General features: G+C 41.9%; 1 protein-coding gene across 2 annotated transcripts in view; it reads left to right on the top strand.

Annotated features, from left to right (window-relative positions):
* The window catches only part of LOC147888905 (putative DEAD-box ATP-dependent RNA helicase 29), a 62,410-nt gene extending 39,222 nt beyond the window's left edge, over positions 1-23,188 (top strand). Inside the window, exons 7-11 of one of the 2 annotated variants that reach the window (XM_087392602.1) lie at positions 5,884-5,936; positions 14,653-14,734; positions 14,885-14,941; positions 18,511-18,640; positions 22,582-23,188. In XM_087392602.1, the coding sequence (XP_087248728.1) occupies positions 5,884-5,936; positions 14,653-14,734; positions 14,885-14,941; positions 18,511-18,640; positions 22,582-22,817 (558 nt within the window). In that variant the 3' untranslated portion in view covers positions 22,818-23,188. Of the gene's footprint in view, positions 1-5,883; positions 5,937-14,652; positions 14,735-14,884; positions 14,942-18,510; positions 18,641-22,101; positions 22,175-22,581 lie in introns of those variants that run through there. The other variant, XM_087392603.1, reaches the window with a different exon arrangement.
* Positions 23,189-24,826: the final 1,638 nt, after the last annotated feature.

The raw sequence follows: 24,826 nt of genomic DNA, 5'->3' as shown, positions 1-24,826 counted from the left end.
TGTTCAGGACAATTTGTATTTCAGTTGCTACCTTGGTTTATGGGCTGAGTTATAGCAGATCTGTTTGTGGCACATCTTGTTGGCTCTAGTGTACTCTGTGTGATTCTGTAGCTTCAGTTTGTTTGCATCTTCCGCTGCCACTTTTAATAAGCAGTAGCAGGAGCACGAGTAGCAGGCACGAACGGAAGGAGCTTGGGTTGGAGGCAGGAGCTCAACGAGGCTCTGATAGCATATGTTGAAGAGCAAGAAGCAAGCAAGAGAGCAGAGAGCAAAACGTTGAATTGGATTAGAGAACTACAAGTGTGTGAAACCGGCCTCTAATCACTCAGAGGGCAGTGGAACTAAACCTTTAATCACTTCAGTACTTATTTACAGCTCACAAAGCATATATCACAACCATTAACCATTGCATGATCACCATTTGGCATTTACCCATTTGTTCACAAACAAAACCACTGAAAAAGGGATGGAGGCTAGAATGCCTCTGCTCAACAAACATAGACAAGTGCACCCGATTGGCCCCAAACACCGTGGCGCCCCTTTCGGTATTTCTTTATATTTCACAGTTAAATGATTACAAGTTGCATCTGGGAGACCTTCCCTGCAACTCTAAGCACGCAGTCCCAATTCACTAAGCCTTCGCAAGGCTTTCAAGCATAGAACACCATCACATAAGTGTACTTAACCCATAGGCTCAACCCAAAGGCATTCTCTTTTCCGAGTGCAATTCCATTGGCTGTCCCGATGCAATCACACAAGCCCTGAAAACTCGAACCAAGTCCTTAATCGCCAAGAGGACATAGTAGCCAATGCCCAATTGCAGTCTCAGCCAAAGAGGAGTGCAAAGGCATGAAGAAAGAGCATTTACAAGAGCCGACCAGCACGAATTCCACTGAAAAATGCGAAAAGAAGCACTTCTGTCGCGAAGAAATGGGAGTTCTTGGGCTCAAAAGAAGCGCGCTTCAGAGAGGAATGCATTGAGAAGGTTTTGGAGAAGTTTCATCGCCAAAAAGTCCTCCAAACTGAGAAAAACCAGTCAACTAGCGCGTGGGACCACTCAAAATTCAAAAGAAAACTGTAGTTTTGCAAGAGGAGAGCCCCAGGAGGCGGTAGAAGCAAAAAGGTCTAGAAAAAGCCACTTTTGCAAATTCGACCAGCAATAGAAGTGCTCAGCTCTGCCCGTTTTGCCAAACGCACGGAGGGAAAAGCATATCACTATGAAGGGGAGGCAGAGGGGAAGCCATTGGGCCAAACAGAAGTCGAGGAATCCAAACGGGTGAGGAGTTATGAAAAAAAACGGAATTCAGCTGAAGGAGGCTGAAAAACCAGTCCAAAATCTCAACAAAGGGAGAAGATGAGAGAGAAAACCACACATGTGAAGTTTAGAAGGCCCAGGAAGGTCCATGAATGGCAAAGGAGCATGTAGAAGGCACTAGAGCCACCTGGAACTCTAGGGGGGCCACTGAAGGTACATGGTCCTTTAGGGGGGCCCATTAAAACTGCAGTATCTCTAGGGGGGCCCATTAAAACTGCCACATCATCATTTCCCAACAACCACTCTTTTAATTTCTAAGAATGCCTTTGGGCCTAGGGATTAATTGCTAGGCACCATGCCGCGTTTAATTACACATTATTAAGCCCATGCTTGGACTTTTAAAACCAAAGTTGTCACGGTCTTGTAGTACATTCACGTGACAGTGTGGATGTGACAAAACCACACTAACGCACTAATTGTGGTTAAGGGCAATTGATTCACCGGCATCATGCATTGTAAGCTTCAGCCTTGGCTCCATGGGAGTGGACATAGGCTTGCAATCATGCATGTTGAATCTGTCCAAGAGCTTTTGAACATACTTGGACTAAAACATAGCAATGCCACGTTTCTCTTGAATAAACTGGATCCCCAAAAAGAAATGTAACAAGCCCAAGTCTGACATATCAAATGTAGCTTTCAATTGGACTTTGAAATCTGCAATTACTTCCTCATTTGATCCGATGAGTAGCATGTCATCTACATAAAGAATGATGACCAAAATATCCCCCCCATCCTTCTTGATGTAGAGGGTGCTCTTAGTTGGACTATTGTGCAGCCCCTTGTTGGTTAGAAAGGCATCAATTTTTGCATACCATGCACGTGGGGCTTGTTTCAGCCCATACAAAGCTTTATTCAGCTTGCATACCTGATGTGCATTTCCTAAAATTTCAAAGCCCGGAGGTTGTTTGACATAAACCTCTTCCAACAAGTCTCCATTAAGGAAAGTTGTTTTAATGTCCAACTGATGAACATTCCATTCAAAATTTGCAGCCATTGCTATAACTAACCTGATGGTGGTCATCCTGGATGTAGGAGCAAAAGTCTCCTCATAATCTATGCCCTTTTTCTGAGCATATCCTTTTGCAACCAGCCTTGCCTTGTACCGATCAATGGACCCATCTGGCTTTCTTTTGTCTTTGAAAACCCAACGTGTATCTATGGCATTTTTACATGGTGGCAAATCCACGACATCCCAAGTCTGATTTTTATGAATGGATTGCAATTCATCGTGCATGGCATTCATCCAATGCACATTATCCTTTGCTTCTTCAAATGTCTTAGGTTCTTCCTCATCAAGAAGAGTACCTGCATAAGTTGATTCAACTGAAAGAGCCCTCCTCGTGTGCCTTACTGCACTACGAGTCCTACCAGGCAATGGAGCCTCAAGCTTACTCTCCCTGAGAGTCTGAAGCAACCAATTCGGGACTGTTTTGGCTGCGTGTATCTCTTGAATTTCTTGCCTAACAACTTCATCCACACCCTGAGGTTGTACTAAATCAGCTGGGGGCTGAATCTGTACATGTGGATCTGGCGGAGGTTGCTGTAAATTTTGAGTTTCAGTGGGGCAACCAAATGCTATAGGATGCTAGCATCCCCTCAAACACATTATCCGAAGAGGCTGGAATCTGTAATTCAGCATGTGTATGCAGAATTTTCAGAGAATATAACATCTCTAATAACAAAAATCTTACGTGTAGCAGGATTGTAGAGACGACAGCCTTTGCTTTGTGAACTATATCCTACAAAAATGCATTTGAATGCCTTATTTAAACTTGTGTGTGAACTCCACAGGCACGCGGGCATATGCAACACAACCAAAAACTCTGAAATGGTCCACTGAAGGCTTTCTCCCATGCCATGCCTCATAGGGAGTGATTGTCTTCAAAGCCTTTGTAGGAGTCCGATTTAAAATATAGTTGGCACACATGAGGCCTTCTAGCCAAAGCCTGTGAGGCAACTTCTTACTTGTGAGCATGCATCTATCCATTTCCATGGCGGTGCGATTCTTTCGCTCAGCTTTGCCATTCTGTTGAGGTGTAAGCCTCACTGTAAGTTGATGCATGATGCCTTTTTCTTTCAAAAATGTCTCAAATTTATGAGACATATACTCCCCCCCTTGATCTTTTTCGAAGTGTTTGCACCTTGAGTCCTGTCTCATTCTCAACCATAGCCACAAAGTGTTAGAAATGCATAAACACTTTTGATTTTGCCTTGAGACCATAGACCCAAGTGTAGTTGGTAAAGTCATCTATGAATGTAACAAAATAGAGATAACCCCCAAAAGCAAGTGTCCTCATGGGACCGCAGACATCATTGTGAATAAGCTGTAATTTTCGTGTAGCTTTCATTGCACCATCCTTTTTGAAGGGAAGTCCGTGCATTTTGCCAAGTATGCAGCCTTCACATGCATGAGGAGGAGGCAACTCCAAGGGAGGCAATGCATCAACCATATCATGCCTCTGAAGTGTCATTAAGCTACCATAGTTCATGTGTCCATACCTGGCGTGCCATAACTCGGCATACTGCATCGCAGCAGTGGGAGTGCTAACTGATAATGCAAGATGGGATCTTTTTTCATATAGATCAAGCTAAAAAAGACCCCGATACAAAGTGCCAGACAACATCAAAGCATAGTCATTTTCTTTGTCTCTGACTACACACTTATCATCATAAAAAACAACCTGAAATCCTCCTCTATTGAGTGAGGACACTGAAAGCAAATTCTTCTTTATCCCTGGCACATATAGTACATCTGAAATTCTGAAATATGTGCCATCAGTGGAACCATGAAACTCCACAAGGAGTAGTTGGTGCCATCCAACTTATCCTCCTGTGTGAGAATCCGGAACACCTCATTTGAGTTGTTCTGAGCCATTTTCACGAGATAATCTCAAAAAATACAGCAGACTGACCAAGTGAAATCCCTTCTTGGGATATAAAATGCACAAGTAAAATCTGCAAAGAAAAATCTGCCCACAGTGACAAATACTGTCACAGCCTATCAAAGGCTCAGAATGCACTTCAATTATCCTGCAAATGCTCTCCAATGTCACTCAAAAATACCTGCTACAGTCCCAAAATGCTTGTACACTGCCAAATTGCATCAGAATGCCAAAAGCCCCAAAATTTTCAGGGAAATTGCATCCAAAAGAGGGCAAATTGCTTGAAAGCCCCAAAAATGCAAGAAATTGCTGTTCAAAGCAAAAAGCTCCAAATTTTTGCAAGAAATTGCAACTCAAAAAGGGGCAAATTGTCTGAAAGCCCCAATTTGCAATTTATTTGCAAAAGAAGTAAATTCTACTGCCAATGTGTCCCAATGAAAATTCCCAAGTGCTCAGATGTGGCTCAAACTGAGTCCAAAAAATTCTGCAAAAATCCCAAATTGCTTGTACACTACCAAAATGCATCCGAATGCCAAAAGCCCCAAATGTTGAGCTGAAATTGAGCCAAATTTCACCCAAAAAGCAATTCTGTGTTCCAGAATGCTCACAAGTCCCAAATTTCTGCTAAAAAGCTTGACTGCAAATGAAAAACGAATTTGTAGATACCACTTTACGTCAAATGAACCTGTGCATCAACGAAATCCAATTAATGGATTGAGCTTGTACAAACAATAGCGTTCAAACGATGCTTGTAGGTACTAGAGCTGATGGCGTGGCGCACGTACGGTTGAAGCAAGCAGTACAGGTTATAGGTACCGTACGGAAGCCTTGCATTGTTGTATGGCAAAGTGCAGATTTAAAAGCCGTACACCGTACGGAAGCCTTGCACAGTTGTACGGCAAAGTGCAGATTTGAAATCCGTACAGCATACGGACGTTGTATGGCTGCTTGCGTGCAGGAGCTATCACCGTACGGTGCTGATGCAGGTACAGCTGTACGGACGAGCAGGTACCAATGTACGGTGGCTGATTCGAAACGGAGCGTATGGCGCTGATTCGTATGGCTGATTTGTATGGACGATGAGCAGAGTGTACGACACCTAGAGGCTGGTGTGTAGGTTGAGCTACGTGAGCTTGGGAGCTGAAGTAGAAAATGTGGGAGCTAGTCCAGAAAGCAGGAGCTCATGATCTAAGAGCACTCTCACACACGGACAATGGCAGAAGTCCGGGGAGAGAAGCAGATGCTCTGATACCAAATGTTAGACAAAGAGAGAGTGAGAGAGAGCAAGGGAGCTGAACGTCGATATGCAATAGATGAAGTGAGTAATACAAGAAGAGGGAAAGGTTTTGTCTAAGTGACAAAATCTTATCCTTCACTAACCGTAGTTAGTGAACTAACTGTGGTTAGGGGGAAAAACCTCTAAAGAGAGAAAAGTGCCCCTAACCTACTTATTACATTACATTGGTCACTGCTAGAATATAATAATAATTCTAACAGAGAAATGATGCCTAAATGCTGATTTTATCAAAGTAAAGTTTAGAATTTTTGAGGGACTAACATTCAATTGTGCTATATGTTCAAGGCCAAATATGTTAGGGGAAACGCTACATATATAATTTTTTTTTTTGATATAAGGCTTTTTTGAAATAAACAAGTCGAGTTGAATGTGTATATGCTTTGTTGCAGTATGCAGAAGATGGACTATCCATGGACAATGCTGAGAGATTTGATGCAAACAAGTGAGCTCATAGGACTGTCTTACCCTTTTTTAAAGTTTTTGGCTATTTAATAGCAAATTTCTGTGTTTTTACTTTGGTTCTGAAATGGTTGAACAGTCATTGAGAAGAAATGAGTTTTCGATGTATGGAAGTATATCACAAAGGAACGTTTGTGGTTATGATTTTGATTGACATGAGTTTGTAAATTTTCTACCTACCTTCAAAAAGTCCTTTACTTATTTAGATCTCTGCTTCTATTATTGCATATAGCGTAACTTTTTTTTTCTTGAAACAGAATTTTATTAAGTAAAAAAGTAGATCATGCGTAGGTAGTTCCCCAAAAAAGGGTTACATGGGCTACATGCACCTTTTAGTTCATTATCATGGATTCACCACTTAGTTAGACTATCATAGATTAAAACATGAAAGCAGGCTGTGGCTCGGTCTCTTCAAAGATCACATCCCCGTTGATAAGGATCTTCTTCTTGTTAGGGTCGAATAGGCGGTAGGCCTTGGACTTTTCGCTATATCCCACAAAGATACAGCTCCGGCTACGGGGATCCAGCTTTGTTCGTTCATCTTTGTGTATATGCACAAATGCTTTAGAACCAAAGACCATCAGATGAGAAATGATGGGCTTCTTACCATAATAAGCTTTGTATGGAGTCTTGCCATCAACAGCCTTGGTCTTGGTTCTGTAGAGGATGTGAACGGTAGTGTTCACGGCTTCACCCTAGTAGGCTTTCGAGAGATTCCTCCCTCGCAACTTGGTCAACCCTGTCTCTGTGATGGTCCTGTGCTTCCTCTTAGCAACTCCATTTTGTTGAGATGTGCGAGCTGTCTCTCAATCCCTTGCTTCTTGCAGAATCCATTGAACTCGGTAGAAGTGAACTCTACCCCTCTGTTGGTGTGGAAGGCTTTGATTACCTCCCCACTCTTCTTCTCTACCTCGCCTTCCAGACTTTGCATTTCTCGAAAGCCTGAGATTTCTTGGCTAGGCAGAATACCCATGTCATGCAACTGAAATCATCAGCAAGTAAGAGATTTCTTGGCCAGGCAGAATATCCATGTCATGCGACTGAAATCATCAGCAAGTAAGAGAGAATACCGTGAACTTGTGAATGAATTTGTCGACATTGGGCCGCAGATGTTGGCGTGAACCAACTCCAGCAGCTTTTTGGCCCGTGATGAGGCCTCCTGTGGGAACTTGTCCCTGTGTTGCTTGCCTTCCATGCAAGCCCTGCTGACATGATCATTGCCTGTAATCGGTGGAAGTCCATCCATCATCTTTTGCATCTCGGAGAGAGTGCCATAGGTGCCGTGACTGAACCGCTCATGCCATAATCTGGATCTTCCATGGTCCCCGTGCACCACCAGAGAGTTAAGCCGATATAGCCCATGCTCCTTGACACCTTGAGCCGCCACCTGTCCGTTTGCCTTGGATGTGACAGTGACCTTACCGTTGTTGAATAATACCGACATATTGTGCTTGTCCATCTGATTGACAGACAATAGGTTTTTGCACAAATTTGGTCCTTTGTCCTGCAGTGACCGCAATCACGAAACTCTTAAAGCTTCTAGGTAGCTTGTGTAAGGTCAACAGTGCTAGTTGACTTGACTCTACCTTCTGACCAACTGCCGCGAGCTGGTCCCTCACCATCTTGACTTTTGTTGGATGGTCATGAACCTTGTCACCCTCATTCATGTCTAGGTTGTACAGTTAGTGTTGAAGCATCAGAATTCGAGATGTATTGTCCGTTTCATACAAATCCTTCAGGATAGCCCATGCCTCTACAGACGTCTCGGCTACTTGGATGTGCGGAAGAACAGAGTCCGCCGTGGTCCCAATGATTAATGCTAGGGAATGGGCATCTCTCTCTTCCCAATTCTCAAGTTCTTCACCATCCACTGGACTGAGAATCTTCCCCTTGTTGTCCAACAAGTCTTCCGGTTTTGCCTCAACCCCCGTCGTTAGCTTCCACAACTTTTGGGCCACAAGATGGCTCCAGATCTTCATTTTCTAGATCGGGTTGACCTGTCTAGCTTCCCTGACTCTCCGAAGTTCGGGATTGTGAATGAGAGGAATCTGGAGGAGAAGGGAAGGAAGAGAAGGGGCTGAAGAGGCAACAATAGAATCTTTGGCCTCCATCCTTGCTGTAATAAAGAACAGTAAACTGAACATACAGCGGAGAACTTGACCATGCACCTAAACCTGAGTGTCGATTGGAGTCGCCTTCTAGCAAAGGTACTCCAATCTAGAGCTGTGAACCTAGCTTTGATACCATGTTGGAAATAGAGGATGGAATCAGTCACACCTCACTTCCTCTCTAGCTCATACAACACTCAGAAAACTGAAAGAGAGATTGGAAAAAACTCATATATATTCCTGCTCAATCGTGGGCAACAAAAGCTCAAGAGAGAGCGTGTACAAACAGCCCGAGTGCTGTCAATGATGCTGAGTCTCTTCCTCTCCCTATGCGCTTGCCTGTGTGCAAGGCTGTAAGTGCAGGTGATGAGGAATGAGGGGGGAAGGGGGGGCTTTTTATAGGAGGAGCTAGGCCCCTTATTTTGGCCGACCAGGGAGTCGGCTCCCTGCCCAAGGCACCGTCCTGCCAGCCCATCAACCGACCTGATTGGTCGGCCTTTTGCTGGCTGGTCAGGTCGGCTTAGGCCAGCCCTATATAAGGGCCCATAAGCCCTGCTTATGGGCTGCTGTTGCAGCTGCCAACTCTGCCTGTGGGCAGGTCTAGGAGCGCCTAGGATATCGCGCCACCTTCATGCTGCTGCGTGGGTTGCCTGACAGGTAGGTCTTCTGCCCTTTTCATCTCTCCTACCCCCTATGGTCTCCTGCCCCCTTGTCCCCTCAAATCAAGGGCTCACAGGTGGGCCAGTGACCTTCTAACAGTCCCAAGAAGCTTTCTCCAACAGGTATAACTCACTTTTCTTTGCATTAACAAACAGTTGGTGTTTCTTCAATAGCTCAAACAGAATCCTCAAATGTCCTCTGTGCTTCGCTTCATCTTTATTGAACACTTTCATGTTATCAAAGAATGTCTATAGAAAGGAGCTCATCATATCCATGAAGTTCTTGTGCTGTCCTAAAGGCTGTTTTTGTAGATATGTTGAGGGGCACTCCGTACCTGATGATATCCACTCCTAAGATCTATTCTGCTGAAATTTCTTCAAACCATATAGAATCTTGTCAATCCATGGAATTGGAAAGGGATTCTTCATTGTCATCTTGTTTAATGCCCTATAGTCCACACACATCCTCTATGATCCATCCTTCTTGAGTGACAAAAGCATTGACGAATAGAAGGGTGAACAATCAATCCATGCTCAAGAAATTGAACTTGTCTTTGAATCTCTTCTTGCTGTTTCCTAGTCACTCTATAAGGTGGCCTTTCAGGTGGTGTTCCAACTTTAGTGAAAGAGTATTATGGGATTGAGGTGGTTATCAAACAAGAATAAGGCTGATTTATCTCCCATTGGTCCCCATGCTTTCAAGATTTCAGTTTTTGGTCCATATACGATCTCTTTCTCATCCAACACGGCTTTTACCTTTGCTGCCTCCTTTTCTCTTGTAGGCTGTCAAGCCCTTCACTTTCCTGAGTGCTATATTATCACTATATCGGCATCAATCAATCTTTAAAACTCTGAAATACATGGAATTTAAATTAGAAATAGTTAGTTGGAAAATTAGGTTAGGAAATCTCTAGGAAAATTAGGTTCAACCCAAACATGACCAGAGTCCTTAGAACTTAAGGTGGGAAGGTTAGAAGTGATTGAACTCACTTCTTAAAGTGATCTAAGGTGTAAAACGAAATCTGAAACAGAGAAAAATGGATGGATGTTGACTTGCAATTTCAATAGAAGGCTAAATTTGTGAATTACATTTACCTCTTGTACACCATGTTGATAATTTAGTAGGGTGATCCGGTATGAAATAGTCAAAAAACTCGTAACTTCATTGATGTGAAGTCCACCTCATGCACTAGCTTTCAACATTTAACATTGGATGTGACTGTCAATGGATACTTGAGATCCATCACCATGCGTAAACAAGACTGTAAATACCATACTGAAGATGGCAAAGTCATGCAGAAGATGGCAAATCAAACAAGACCGTAAAAACCATACTGAAGATGGTAAAGTCATTTGGAAGATGACAAATCAAACAAGACCGTAAGAACCATACTGAAGATGGTAAAGTCATCCTCAAGATGACAAATCACATTGAAGGTGATAGATCTCTATCAAGGTGATAGAGTCACAATGAAGGTGACATGGTCACTTTGAAGATGCTATACGCTAGCAGTTTGAATAATGTGATCACGTCAAAGGTGACAAGAGCAAAACTGAAGATAGCATATATGGTGATCAACCATGTATTAACTTTGAAACGTGCACACAAGATTCGCAAAGGATAATCCGTTGGGACATAAAGTTTGTCATAAGAACTCCCACAAAGAAACTTCACACGTGTGTTCTGTAAACATATGATCATAAGAAAAGTTAATGAAAATAGGATATCGTACAATGATCCATAAATTTAATGAACAAAAGTATTAGTACTGTGGCAACGTCATTTTGTGAAGTTGAGTACAGTGCAGCTTTTACAACTACAGTGAAATGCGTATGGCTTAGGAGTTCGACGACAGATCATTGCTGTGTTTTGCAACCATCTACTCTATTGTGGTGGGACAGAATTTTATGTCTTATGCTTGCATGAAACACATTGAGATACATTATCATGAGAGAGATTGCTTAAGAGAGACTAGTTCTATCTATTGTTGTACAAATCAGAATGCTGCAAAGCTTTTCACCAAGTCTCTATCCAGAGAGAAGTGCACAAAGCTTTTGGCTTACTTTTTGTTTGGTCATTGAGACCACTCCTTGTACACCAACGCATTGCCATTGCAGGGGTGTTGGAAATACTGTAATATTTATAACAATGGCCAATGTAGCTAGGAAGGTTAGGTGCAGTTTGTTTAAAGCAAGGTTTTTACTTCTCATCATCATAGTTAGTGCTCAGGCTAGTGTTAGTTTTAACCCTGGTTTGAATCAACCCACGTTGACAACCCATTATAACTATATTCTTGCTACTTCATTTCAACAGGGCTCCTCATTTTTTTTGCTCCACCATCTCCATCTCTCAAGAAATGGCGCTAGTGGCTTGTTTGATATTGATGGCATGCTATTTGATGACCTGCGGTCATATCGTGCTCTACCAAAAGATGTGCTACAAGAGATGCCATTTCAGCATTAGGAGGTAGGCTAAGCACACAATTATGTCTTGAAAGATATCATGGACAAATTCAGCTGCAGAAGTTCGAAGGGGAGCTTAAAGATTGAACCATAAAGTTGAAATATTATTTCCGCTTGTACTCCAATAGTGATGACGGTTGAATCACATGCATTTATAGGACTACACTCACATGGGGGGCATTAAGTTGTAGAAAAGCTTTGATCCTTTCCAAATCATCCCAAGCTTGCTGATTTGTCAAGCCATATTTGAAAGCATGGAAGGCATCCCCAGTTTGCATCCATACATTACTTTTTATGGGCTCATCCCGATCGATAAATGCTTGCTAGTATTGTTACAAAGTTTTGGAAGTACAAGCTCGTAATCCCATGGCAGAAGTGTCTCATGTATTCCTCCATGCATTTGTTCACCCTCTAAGATTGACCATTGGTCTTTGGATGGTATGCTGTGCTAGGAGTGAGTAAGGTGCTCTTTGCTTTGAGTATGTCGCCCCTGACATTGGAAAATGGGAAATTAGTTGTAGAAAAGAAGAGGGTGAAAAGGAAGAGGGAAAGGCCATGATTAAACTAAGGGATAAAGGGGGAGGGGAGGAGTTTCAATTGAAGAATAATGGAGCATAGGGGGCATTAAAGAGGAGGCTACGTGAGATTGGGGAGGGGGGAGAGGGACCACTTATGAAGGGGGCATTAAAGAGAAAGGGACATGCAAAAGGGGGAGGGGGAGGAGGGACCATTTATGATATTATAGTTATCTTTAGAGTAGCTATACTACTCTGTAGCTTAGTGGCAGAGCTCATGTGTGTGAAACACAAGATTATGGGTTCAAATTCCTCCTTGAATTTCACATATAATGTGCAGCCCTCTTAGACATAGGCTTAAAAGATAGGTTAATTAGCCTCCATGGGCCAAAACAAATAGAAATAATTCTTGCCAAAAGTGACCAATCAACTTCGAATCTTTGTTGCTGAAAATCTCCTAAGGAATTCCACGATGCTTGAACACATCATCATTGAATTGCGAGGCCACCTAAGATGCTGCATACCGTATCTTGGTAGGGACGAAATGGGCCTCTTTTGTGAGCGTGTCGACTATTGCATAGATGCTGTCCCATCCTTCTTCCGTAGAAGGCAGCCCCGTGTTTGTTGACATGGCACACATTGAGTAACACATTTCACTACGTCTCTTTCAAGACTCTTCCAAAGAAGCCTTGCGTAATCCTTAACATGTCTTCATGATGACCGTATATCTTGCCATAGGGAGATTAATGCATCTTCCAGTGCACCAATGTTCTATATTGCGAGTTTAGGGCTAAGTAAATTGTCTTCAAACCTAAACAAGCCATTGTGCAATTTAAACTCAAGATAATCCTAACAAGAGGGGTCCTGTCTATTAGAAAATATTGCTGCTGCTCTTGAATGGAAGTCATGTATCTAGAGTTTGCTCCTAGTAGATAGTGGAGAAAGATGAGAAGTGCAAGCCTACTTTCTTGATAAGGCATCCGTGACCACATTCTCTTTGCCCTTCATGTACGCAATATCAAAGTCGTATATTACGTTGAAGCTAATCACCTCTTGTGCACGGTTGATAATTCGGCTGCAAAGTAAAGATCGAAGTATCCCATGATAGTCTTGACTTTGATAAAAGTCAAAGTCGTATATTGTGTTGAGGCGAATCACCTCTTGTGCTTGGTTGAGAATTCGGCTACATAAGTAAATAGTGAAGTATCCCATGATAGTCTTGACTTCCATACAAGTAGTGATGCCACTTTTTGAAAGCTTATAGGATTGTTAACATATCTTGTTCATAAACACGGTAAGTAAGCTCTTTGAATTTTTTACTTTTCAAAAGCTGTCACCCATGCTTTTGCCACAGAACAGCCCTCAATCATTTGCCACTGGCATCGATAAATGACTTTGAAAAATGAAGGAACATCAATATTGGGATATGAGTCAATGTGAATTTCAGGTCGTCAAAACTGCCCTGTGATTCTTTTGACCACAAAAAGGCATCTTTCTTTAGGAGGTTCGTGAGAGGGGCTGTTTTTATCAAAGTGACATATGGAACTTGTAGGAGAAGGCAAGGCCCCAAAATCCTCTCAATTGAGTGGTGTTGCGTGGTTGTGGCCACTCCCGCGCACATATCTCACCTTTGAGGCATCGTCTTGAATCGTATTCCTGCCCTTAATGTGAGGTATTCAAATTTGCTGGCTATAGCGTAGAGCTGATGCAGCCTCAAGATTTCCGGCACCTGTTTGACATGCAGAAGGCGCTCCATTTGTTTTAGCCGTAAATGAGGATATCATTACAAAACAACCATCAGGTAAGGAAAACAAGTGGCAGTAATTTCTTATTCATCAGTGCCTGAAAGGTAGTTGGTGCATTTGATCTCATACATGCCTCTTTCATTGTGGAAGGCTCGTTTGGGAGAGACTAAAATGAAATTGTCTAGACTACACAAGAAGTTGTAGCTTGAATGAAGAGACTTTGGACTACTTTTTGATTAGACTTCTCCTTTAGTGCTAGCCTTCGTCATGACTGGAGTCTGCCCTTCACCTCCAAAGGGCCGACAGAAACTCAGTACAAAGACTTTGTATAAATGGATGCTCAAGTATGTGTGGGTGTGTGGATTTGTATGTGTGAGCACTGAGACCAGATTTTGTACTATGGTCTAATGACGTCAGTGGGATGTCATAGTAGCTAGTCCTTGCTATGCGTGATGATGTTTATGATTTTCAACCTTATGAGTGACTATCATGAGATTAAAACTGCACTATGTTGTGTTTTTAGAGGATGAATGTTCCTGGATTCATCTAGGTATATGCCTCTTTCATTGTGGAAGGCTGTCTTGGGCTAATCACCCCCCGATTTGGTGGTATCCAGACCTTAGGTCTATGTTGGTGAAAAATTGAGCACCCTTGAGTGCCTCTAGAGGTCATGTGTGCTGCATCTTCAACCTTCTATGCAAAGTATTCCCTAAGTGCAAGCTAGCCGTTTAAGCATCATTGTGTCAGGGGAAACATCTAGTACGCAGTCTACTGCCCAACTTCTGGGCCATGCCATATGCCAATTATCAATGTTGTCCATAATATTTGCTCTTGATAGTTTTTGTGGTTTAGAGCCCATCTCACATGCAAGTCTTGGCAGTCCGTTATTAGGCATGCACTGCAGCTTGATGATGTAGTGAAATAATCTTTCCAAGGCCAATATTTCTGGTAATTGGCTTCGTATAGTAGAATGGAGTGGAGAGTGGTGGTCTAGACCACCCTCGTATACCTTAAGTAAAGAGAGAAAGAGGAAGAGGGCAGGAGGGAGAAGGGGGATTTGTTAATAGAAAATCGATGATTATATTTGCTATATGGACGTAGACGTGATGCTAAAGTTCTTGATGACCAAGAGGATATTGAAAGATAGAAATAGAGGAAGGGACAGCTTTGTTAATAAAAACATTATGATTTTATTGCTATATGATGCAGACTTGATGCTGAAGTTCTTGATTTGCTTCCCGATGACCAAGAGAATATTCAAAAGCAGAAGGCAGTCTATCATTGGGACAAGGTTGGGATGGGTTTTATAGGGTTTTGCATGATATCAAATTTCTTATTTTCTTTGGCTGTTAAAAATTATTGTAATACTATTTTCATGGATTTGTTTTGGAAATTGATTAATGCTAATTGATCTCTTGTCTCAATGCCTTGATGGTTTCAGAAGCATAAGAAATTTGTAAAGCTACATCAGGGAGAGAAAGTTTTAGCCTCGGGAAAGGTATGTTAATGTGCTTTTCCTATTGAGACTTGAAATGTGTGCTATGTGTTTATATGAATGTTTGTGATGTGTTTATATGAAGAATGGCAGACACACACGCACGCACGCACGTCTGCGCAGAGGCAGAGAGAGAGAGAGAGAGAGAGAGAGAGAGAGAGAGAGAGAGAGAGAGAATATGATATGATCGTATTAAAGTCCTCTTCCTCTCGAGACCCTTCAGGACCTATGGGACTGGTGATCACTATTTTCAAATAGTGATCTTTTGCATCTGGTGAAATAGAATACTATAGACTGCCATTTAGTTAGTACTTGTTGGGCTAGTTTGTGCATTATCCCAAGTACTTTGTGTCGGTGCTCTAAAACTTCTTTTAGATAGCTTCCTAGCTTTGTGGCTGGGTGGTCCAATAGAATTTTCAGGCTGCCTTTGTTGTTATCATACCTTTCTTTGATGTGTGCATAGGCCTGGCATCTTAGGAGTACATGCTGCTCATTTTCCACCTCTCCTGTGGGGCATATTTTGCATATTCTTTCTTCTCTTGGGACCCTCGGTCTTGTCCACCTTCCCTTCTCCACTTTCAGGTCACGTGAGCTGGTTCTCATCTTGTATATTAGAACATTATATGTCTTCCCCAAGGTATTTTGCATCCCATAGCTATCCATTGGATTAATTTCCTGTTTTATAGAACTGTTCTTTTGCACCTGGGTCTTGCCATAGTTTCTGGAGCATGCTTTGTGTCACTAGTTCTCTGATCCCACATGTATCCTCTGGTATATCAGAGGTATTCCGCTGGCATCCGTCTTCTCAACTTTGTTGAGATAAACCATGAATTTCCATAATGCTTCTCTCTCTCTCTCTCTCTCTCTCTCTCTCTCTCTCTCTCTCTCTCTCTCCCCCTCTGTATCTGTCTGTCTCTGTCTCTGTCTCTGTCCCTCTCTCTGTCTCTCTCTCTCTCTCTCTCTCTCTCTCTCTCGGTATCATGCCCGTATCAGCCAGTTGTTGGGGCAGGGTGTATGAGCTTTCACTACCCATATGAGGAATTTTTTATGTAAAGTTTCTATTCTGTTCGAGTAGGCCTGCTTCATCCCCAACTTTCGCACACAGACTCAAATATGGTGCTTGAGAGATTGTTGCATGTATGTTTTTTGGGCCTCCAGGAGGTCATGAAAATGACCACAACTTTCTAGAATAAGCCCTCTTAGTCACCATGGAACGTTTAGTCAAATAGCTCTAAGGTTCTTAAAATGTTTAAAGTTTTTGAAATGAATCCTTGAAACATTTACATCAATGATGATGATGGTGATGATAAATTACCGCCCTCAAGAGTCTAGATATGCCCTATGGGAGCGTAGAAGCCGATACATTGATTAAGGATTGGATGTACAAATAAAACATTAATTAAGTATTGAATGCCCAAATAAAGCATCGATTAAAATGAATCCTTGAAACATCTACATTGTGATGATGATGACGATGATGATGATGATAAAGTATCGTCCTTAGGAGGCTAAATATGGCCTATGGAACTGTACAATTGCCCAAATAAAACATCGAGTAAGGAGCGGAAGTCATATCTATTGAGAAACCGTATGTGAGATTACCCAAGCAAGGATGTGTTGTGAGGGGTAGGTAGTGTGTATCTTAGTGCGGTGAGTTGGTCTCGTATCTCTAGAAACTTGGCGATGAACTTGGCCCTCGGTTTTGATTGTAGTGAGAAATGAGTTGCGGAAATTAGTTTGGATGTTCTCGTGTGGGCAATGCAGGCTAGTAGTGCATTGTGCTTGTCCTTGGTTGACCTATAGTCATAGCCTGTGCAGGCGCAGTCGATGGTTAGCCTAGAGTCATAGCATGTGTATGGTGCTTGTTCTACGGTTTGCCCAATGTCACGGTCTCATTATGTAATGTATGGGTTTCAGAGGCGGATGATGGGGATTGTCTATTGAGTTGATCAAGGTATTGGTTAGGGCTGTGTGAAATACCTCTTGGCCAAGATTGGGCCAAGTAATGCGGGTTAGGGCAAGGGATGTTTAGGCCTAGAGAGGAAAAAAAGGAGATAGGGAACTACATTAGTTGTAACCGGCCTTTGATCGATAAAGGGCAGTGTTATTGACTCTATTATCTCACAAATATGAAACAGAGCCAACTTGAACCATTGCCATTGCCCACAAACAAAACTTAGAGCATATAACTTCACAGCATAGCATCACTGAACCATCTAAGACAAGGGAGGCTAAAATGCCCCTAATCAAAAGCGGAAAGTGACACCTGTTGGCCCCAACACTTGGTGCCCCTTGCGGTATTTATTTAATTACTGGTTAGCTCAAATACAAGGGATTCCTTTCTAGAGCTCACCCGTAGGTGCAACCCAGTACAATGCCAACCCGTAGCTGTTGCAGTGACCAATTCCCAGTGCTATTCTCTTGGTTCCCTTCAATAGCCATGCATAACACAAGTAGAACAACCTGACAGCATGCCAAGCAATGCATTCACATATATCCAAGCCATTATTGAGCCCAAGGCTTGCCACTGCACCCTCAGGAAGAGAGTATCACAACCAGTGCCCCAATCCTCTTCCGGGCCAATGGTAGGGCACCCAACCTTGCAGAATCTCAGCAAGAATGACAATAGCATAGAGCAGAAGAAGAAGACAAGAATCCAGCCAACAGAAAGAAGTATATTTCATCCCGGAACAGCCCCAGAAGTTGGTTGAACAGCAGACAACAGACTTTGGTAGGAGGGAGCTGCCTATGAGTGACTTCCAACACCAAAAAAGATCAAGAAAGAGAGGGTTCAGCAAGCTGAAACAGATCTGCCATGATTGCGGCCACTAGAATGGAGATTCCAGCCCACCAGCACCTTAGTTTTCAGTGCGCCTTGCACCAGACAGGAGCAGGAAGAGAGGCGTCCAAGAATATGGCCTCAAATTCAAGAAAGGAAGACTTTTGTCGCGAAGAAAGTCGATAAAACCTACCGGTGTCCATCTTCTCTACTTTGTTGAGGTAAGCCATAAAGTGACACAATGCTTCCCCTTCCAAAGGTATCCTCCCTCTTTCAGCTAGTACGATGGGGTATCCTCCCTCTTTCAGCAAGTAGGATGGGGTAAGCCATGAATTGACACAATGCTTCCCCTTCAAGAGGTATCCTCCCTCTTTCAGCGAGTAGGATGGGGTAAGCCATGAATTGACACAATGCTTCCCCTTCCAGAGGTATCCTCCCTCTTTCAGCCAATAAGATGGGGTAGGGTGTCTGTGTCTTAACCCCTAGCTTCCCTATCGGGAGACATTTATGTATAGTTTCTATCCTTAGAGGATGACTATATGTGTAAAGAAACTTTCTCACTTTCTCATTTCACAATTCCTCAGATCCGTCTTCCTAATTTATTTTGGAAGCTATATAGAGCTTTCAAACCTCCCTAGAATCCTTCTTTCCACACATGCATTCCATTTGCGATTGTCCATGAAATCGAGTCCCAACGAGAGAGAGAGAGAGAGAGAGAGAGAGAGAGAGAGAGAGAGAGAGAGAGATGCTTGCTTGGTTTTGGTAGGTGGCTCACTTATCATGTTGCATGCAGATAAGAACTGAAAGTGGTGCAAGAGTTAATCCTGGTAGCAGGGGCATCTATAAAAAATGGAAAGAGAAGACACATTTACAAGTATCAAGTTATGGTGAAGAGGATAATTCGACTGTGGCAGAAGGAAGAGGTATTTTTGATTTATGGAAGTGACAAATAATGTGGAGAGGTCGCCTTTTATTCACATCTTGCTATGGTTGTAATGCTTTTTTTTGCCCCAAGTATTTGAAAGGTTGATATTTGTAAGAGTTTGGATATGGAGAGAGCTTAAAACTCGTAGAGGGCTTAAAATCTTAGAAGGAAAATTTGTCCTTAAACCTCCTACTTAACTAATATATTGGCCATTTTACAATGTTTCCAGTGCCCCCTATAGTGATAACGTCGTGATCTCAATCACCAAATGGAAGTAAGCCCAAAGCTGTTGGAATAGGACTGGTCACCTCCCCACTGGTGTGCCCCCATATGAGGAGTCTATTGGGGGGGGGGGGCGGGTGCTGCCACATCGGCAGCACATGAGCTGTCATGTGGGCAGCAGAGAGAAAGGACAGGTAACTGGCAGGGGAGATCCACCAAGGAGGGCAGATCTGGCAAAGAATCCTGATGCTGCCCACACATGGAGAGGACAGAAATGCACAGGTCAGCTAGCTTTGGATGACCCTACGGGCATGGAGATGAGACAGGATTATAGACAGGATGGCTTGGGCCAGTGGAATCCAGCCACGTGGCCAGGCAGGGTCAACAAAAGCCCTGCAAATGAGCCCCCAGAGGGGTATTTAAAGGCTGCAAGGGCCTGTTTTGGTCGGTTTTGGGGCAGACAAAAGTCGGCCAATTTGGCTGGTTCTTGAGCCCTATAAAGGAGGGCATTTGGTCCTCATAACACATCACTTCGAGCAGCAATCCATGAGCAGGAAGGAGCAGCAGGCGGATCACCCTTGGGCTTAAGCCATACACAGGAGGTGAAGGTGACCTATAGAAGGCTGCAGACTTAGCTCAAGGAGCTGCCCACCTAGGCTGAGTTTCCGGACAGCAAGGTGGAAGAGATCTTTTGGACGGAGAGTCTACATAAGCTACGGGCGCTCATAGATCTAGAGGTGCTAGGCATATAGTAGGAGAACCTTTTTGGTATTGTATCTTGTCTAGTTTGTGGACGGACGGAAATATGTAAGAGTTGCTTCGATAGTGACTTTGAGCACAATCTATTTGCTAGTTTGCATACACATGAATGGTTGTGAAGGACACACACTTGATGAAGCTTGATTCCATAGTGAAACACGTCTGGGTGTAACTCCTGGGCTAATCTATCAGTCTTCCGTTGCGGGATACCCTCTTGTGGGATTTCCATTTTTCTAACAAAAGCTTTGTGGAAACTTTTCTGTGGAGAGGGCTTTGGTGAAAAGACCTGCGACGTTCTGATGTGTAGGATAGCTGATCAAACCATAGTTCAAAGAAACGTTTCATAGCAGATTGTAATTTTGGGTCTCAACATGCAAATTTAATGCCTTGCATAAAATTAGTAAGCTAAAAACTCACGAAAAGACTTCATATCATCGTTGGTTTTGAAAGTATTCAGAACTGTAGACAAAAATTAGTAAATTTACAGAAATGATAGAATCTACACTCTAGAGACAAAATTTCAAGTACAATTTGGATTGGATAGTACTACTTTAGGCTCAATCTAAATTCCAAAGCTCAAGCCTTAAACTTTAAATTTCAACTGAATTAAAGTTCAAACTTTCAGAAGCAAGTTTGAAGCTCGTAAATGAATTAGCAAGTTTGACGCATCACGTATCGAAATTTTGAATTGAAGTCATTGAGCAACTTAACAATGAGTACTCAATGACTCATGGCTAATTAATAATGATTGAAATTTAATCTGCAAGATTTATAAATTTTTGAGATTTATAAATTCTTGTGAATCTTCCCCCCCGACCCTTGAGCCCGTCCTCCTCCTCATCAACGTCATCATTCCTATCAAAGTCTGAAGGACAGCATGCATCCAATGATGAGGTCTCTTGCTCTTTTGGAGTAGCTATTGTTAAAGCTGGTGCTGCCATTCCTTGTCTACGTGCTTGAGATTGTTTGACACATGCCAACAATTCCCACTCCTTAGCAACTAATGCATATGCATCATCTTCTTCATCCACAGGTGAAGCATTTCCATAGTCACATGAAAACCCGTTTCGTCCTCTTTGAAACCTCGAAATGCGAAATAGACGAAACGCTCTCAGCGAAACCTTTGTTTCGCCCAAATCAAAATAAATGTTTTTAGAATCCAAGGCGTTTATGTTTTGAATTTCCTTTTAGTATCTTGACTTATATTTCTCTTTGTTCACTCTAACTTAAATATAACATATCTTTTTGTCCCTACAAGGGTATATATGAAGTATCAATTCGAAATCTATCCGTTTCGTCTGACAACACGAAACGAAACGAAACAAAACCTGTCGAAACGGCGAAATGGCGAAACAGATGAAATGTTTCTTGTGACTATGAGCATTTCATCCTTAGGGAGCTACACATCTACCTTGATGCGCTTCATTCGTAGAAAATAGCATGGACATATACGAGCGTACCATACAAAGGATGAATTAAATGTAAGTACATGTAACATAACACATAGGAAATTGCTGAATGCATTCAACTGCGAGGGTATACGTTAGGGATCTGGGTCGCATTTCTTGACTACATGGAGGCAACCAATCCCAAGAATAGGCATCCTCCAATTGCGAATCCAATCTTTGCTGAATTTGCTAGGACATCATGTTGGGAACATAATATATGAAGGATGTCCATAGAGGTTGGATTTCCCGTAGCCATTAAATTTTGAAAAAACCTGTGATCTGGGACTAGGTCTTCTAGCTTGGTGTATGAGAAATTTGCAAAGATAATCCTATTATATCAGCAAAGGAGATGGGAATTGTTCTTGTAAAGGTATTGAAAGACACATCTAGTTGGTATGAAGCTGCTAGGTTTACCAATTGTACTGGTATGTATTGGTTAAGGGCCTCTTAGCTCTGTTCCGAGAGGAGGAATAATGCCGTGCAACATTTTGTGGGAGACATTTACAGAACGTAGGCCTGTGCAACTTGCAAGAGTAAGGGGGATTCCTGTGGAGAGATCGTTAAGAGTCTAAAGCTGGAATATGACTCTAAAATGAGGAGATATATCATCAGAAAAACGGTTATTGGCGTCGTCAAAATAAACTTTCCTTTAAAGGCCATGTACATTTTAGACAAGCTCATGGCAAGATTGGTTGTGCACCATACATGGCAAGGTTATGCCTAGGTGTTTAGTAGCCTGTAATTTATATCTACTGCAAGAGAGACAAGATGCTAGTATGAGTTATGTTTTGGTGGTATGAAGATACACAAGGCTATTTTTCACATTTGCTCAAATACATGACTTGCATCCCACAAGCTTTGAGAAGGCTTAGAGCAGTCCATAGTCTCTTTATTGGACTGCAGTCCAAGTGAGTTTTCGTTGAAAAATTAAAATTTAACATATCTTTTGTGATCATATAAAGTGTTCCGAAGGTTTGCAGTCATGTTTGAAAACAACCGTTTATAGATGGTAGTTGTCTGCCTGAACCAGGTGCCTTCTTATAGTGCACGTGTTTACCATTTAGCTGTCCACCTTCGGAGTGCCAAAAGAAATTCAGTACGAACACTTTTCTCTAAATGGATGCTCAAGTTTGTGTGGTTGTCTGGAATTGTATGTGAGATCATCTATTTATACTATGGTCTACACCCACCATTGGGCACTGATGATGTTTGTGGGCACTAGGGATGTCATAGTAGCTATGGAGTTTATCGTTTTTAACCTTATGAGTGACTGTCATGAGATTGAAAGTGCCTTATGTCTTGTTTGTAGAGGATGACTTTGAGCATGTTCCTGAGTCTTTAATGCTACAAATAAATCTTTTAAGGCAGATAATAGTCATTGTACATTTCTGTATAACTCTCTCTCTCTCTCTCTCTGGGTTTTCGGTATTGTAGCAATATTCTTAGATTTGTGATATAATTGCATTATATTTTAATGGATCTGAATTACGAATCCCATGACTACATTCAGGTTGGAATAAATGGACTGGTGGTGTCAACAGTACACGAGGCAAAGGCATTGGAGGTCGTAGACGCATGTTGCCTAATGCAAATGCTCATGACGAGCTTCGCAGTATTGAAGAAGTGCGGAAAAGTAGGCAGCAGAAGCAGGCACGACAGAACATTAAAGGAAACAGAGGCTCAAGGAAAGGAAAAGGAAAGATGAATATGAAAGGGCACAAAAATGGCAAAAGAAAGACAAGGTGATAGAAGCCTTAGACATGTTCAAAGTATAGTGGATCGATTGTTGATCTCCATGTTTTCCCCCCTCCCCTTTGGTGCTCCCTGTTTTCAGTACAAGCATGCACTAGGTGATAGAAGCCTTAGACATGTTCAAAGTATAGTGGATTGATTGTTGATCTCCATGTTTTTCCCCTGCCCATTGGTGCTCCCTATGTTTTCCCCCTCCCCTTTGGTGCTCCCTATGGATCGATTGTTGATCTCCGTGTTTTCACCCTCCCCTTTGATCTCGGGTTTAGAATCGAAAAGCTAATGGTTTAAGTTTTGAAGTTGAGATATAACAAGGATAGATGCAAAGTGCTAAAAGTTGAGAAAGCCCCTTTCTGTTTTGGGGCTAAATAATAAAGATAAGATCATGAAATTGATTCTAGAAAGAAAAGATACTCAACGGTGGCAAGTTTTGAAATGTTTGCTCTTGGATAGAATTTCTTATACATAATCTGGGCGCCACAATAGGTGATTCTTTGTTTCAATAAGGTATAGAAATCCCTACGGGGACCAATTGTGCTGTCTATTTATCAAACTTTAATCTTTTCACTTACGAATTTGAGTTAGGCAACTTCGTATTTCTATCAATACCCACACTATCATTTTATTTTAAGTTAGGAGTTTTATAGATAATATATATGTACCAAATGTCCCCCCTCTCAAGACTTTATGTAGAAAGGCGCTTGTGCTTTTGGAGAAGGAATCTTTTCTCGTGCCTCTTGTTAAGTGAACTACACTTACAGAGAGGATTCTCGTGTTTTCTTAGATCTTCTTACTCTACCATGGGATTAGAGGTTTACATATGATCACTGTGAACAACCAAAATATAGTGGTTTACACAATATAAAAATGCCTCACATATTCTCAAAACATTTTTGATTTTGCAAAATATAAAGTCATTTCTTCCCTATTCGATAGATTTTCTTGCCTTTGTAGAGTAAAGGAGTCTTTTATCACTCAATGTAGTAATTTTATCACTTTACTAACACACAAGATTCATCATCCAAGAAAAGAAATAAAAAGGGTGCACAACCTTAGGTATGAGGTCTTTTGTCTATGGTGTATCCGCCTTGGGCATGTTTAGGATAATTGAACATAAGCTGAAAACAAAAAGGGAGAGTTGAATAGCTTGTTTTTCTTCAAGTTTCAAAAGAGAGTTTGATTGAATTTGCATGTGTAACTTTGTATTGATACATAAGTGTAAGGGTTCATTTAGTTTTTTATGCTTTGAATTATCCATTCATTCTGTAAATTCTTTCACTCATTTCTACGTGAATAAGTGTAAGGGTTCATTTAGTTTTTTATGCTTTGAATAATTCATTCATTGTGTAAACTCTTTCATTCATTTCATGAATAAGTGTAAGGGTTCATTGAGTTTTTTATGCTTTGAATAATTCATTCATTGTGTAAATTCTTTCATTCATTCCTACATTAAAGAGATTTTAATCTTGTTTTTGGTTGATTTTGTTTCTTGATTTGGTTGTTTACTTTTGCTTATTTACCTTATTTCTTTCTTTCTTTATTTCCTATTTCTTTTGTTTTTCTAAGAAAATTGTCATCTCTTAAATCTAATCTTTCCTTCTCTTTTATTTTTTGTGTAGATTTTGGGACTTTAGATCTACAAAAAATGTAAAATTGTATGGTATATAAGCAAAGTAGCCCCTCTTTCACGACAATGACTTTGCACTCTCATCTTGCCATTGTACTCACCTAAGTCCCTCACGTTTGGTACCTTCCCTTTGTTTGCCTCCTCTCTCCAACTCGCCTCCCTTCATCTCATGCCTTCACTCATCTCTCCCCATCTTGCTTGCCTCTTCTCTTCCCTTTTCATAGACTTTACTCCCGTTCCGTCCGCCTCTTCTTCGCTTCCCCTCACTATAGCATCTCCCCCTCCCCTCCTGTTGTGACTTATGTTCCAACTCTTTGCCCCTCCGTCTCAACTCTTCTCACCTCTCTCCCCTTACCCCTTCTCCCCCTTGTGCTTGCTA

This window comes from Dipteris shenzhenensis, chromosome 21 (assembly GCF_047967505.1).
Source record: "Dipteris shenzhenensis isolate YYH24624 ecotype China chromosome 21, Dip_SZ_1.0, whole genome shotgun sequence".
NCBI lineage: Eukaryota > Viridiplantae > Streptophyta > Polypodiopsida > Gleicheniales > Dipteridaceae > Dipteris > Dipteris shenzhenensis.
The sequence above is the reverse complement of the archived record's forward strand: the minus strand, read 5'-3'. Positions and strand labels throughout refer to the sequence as shown.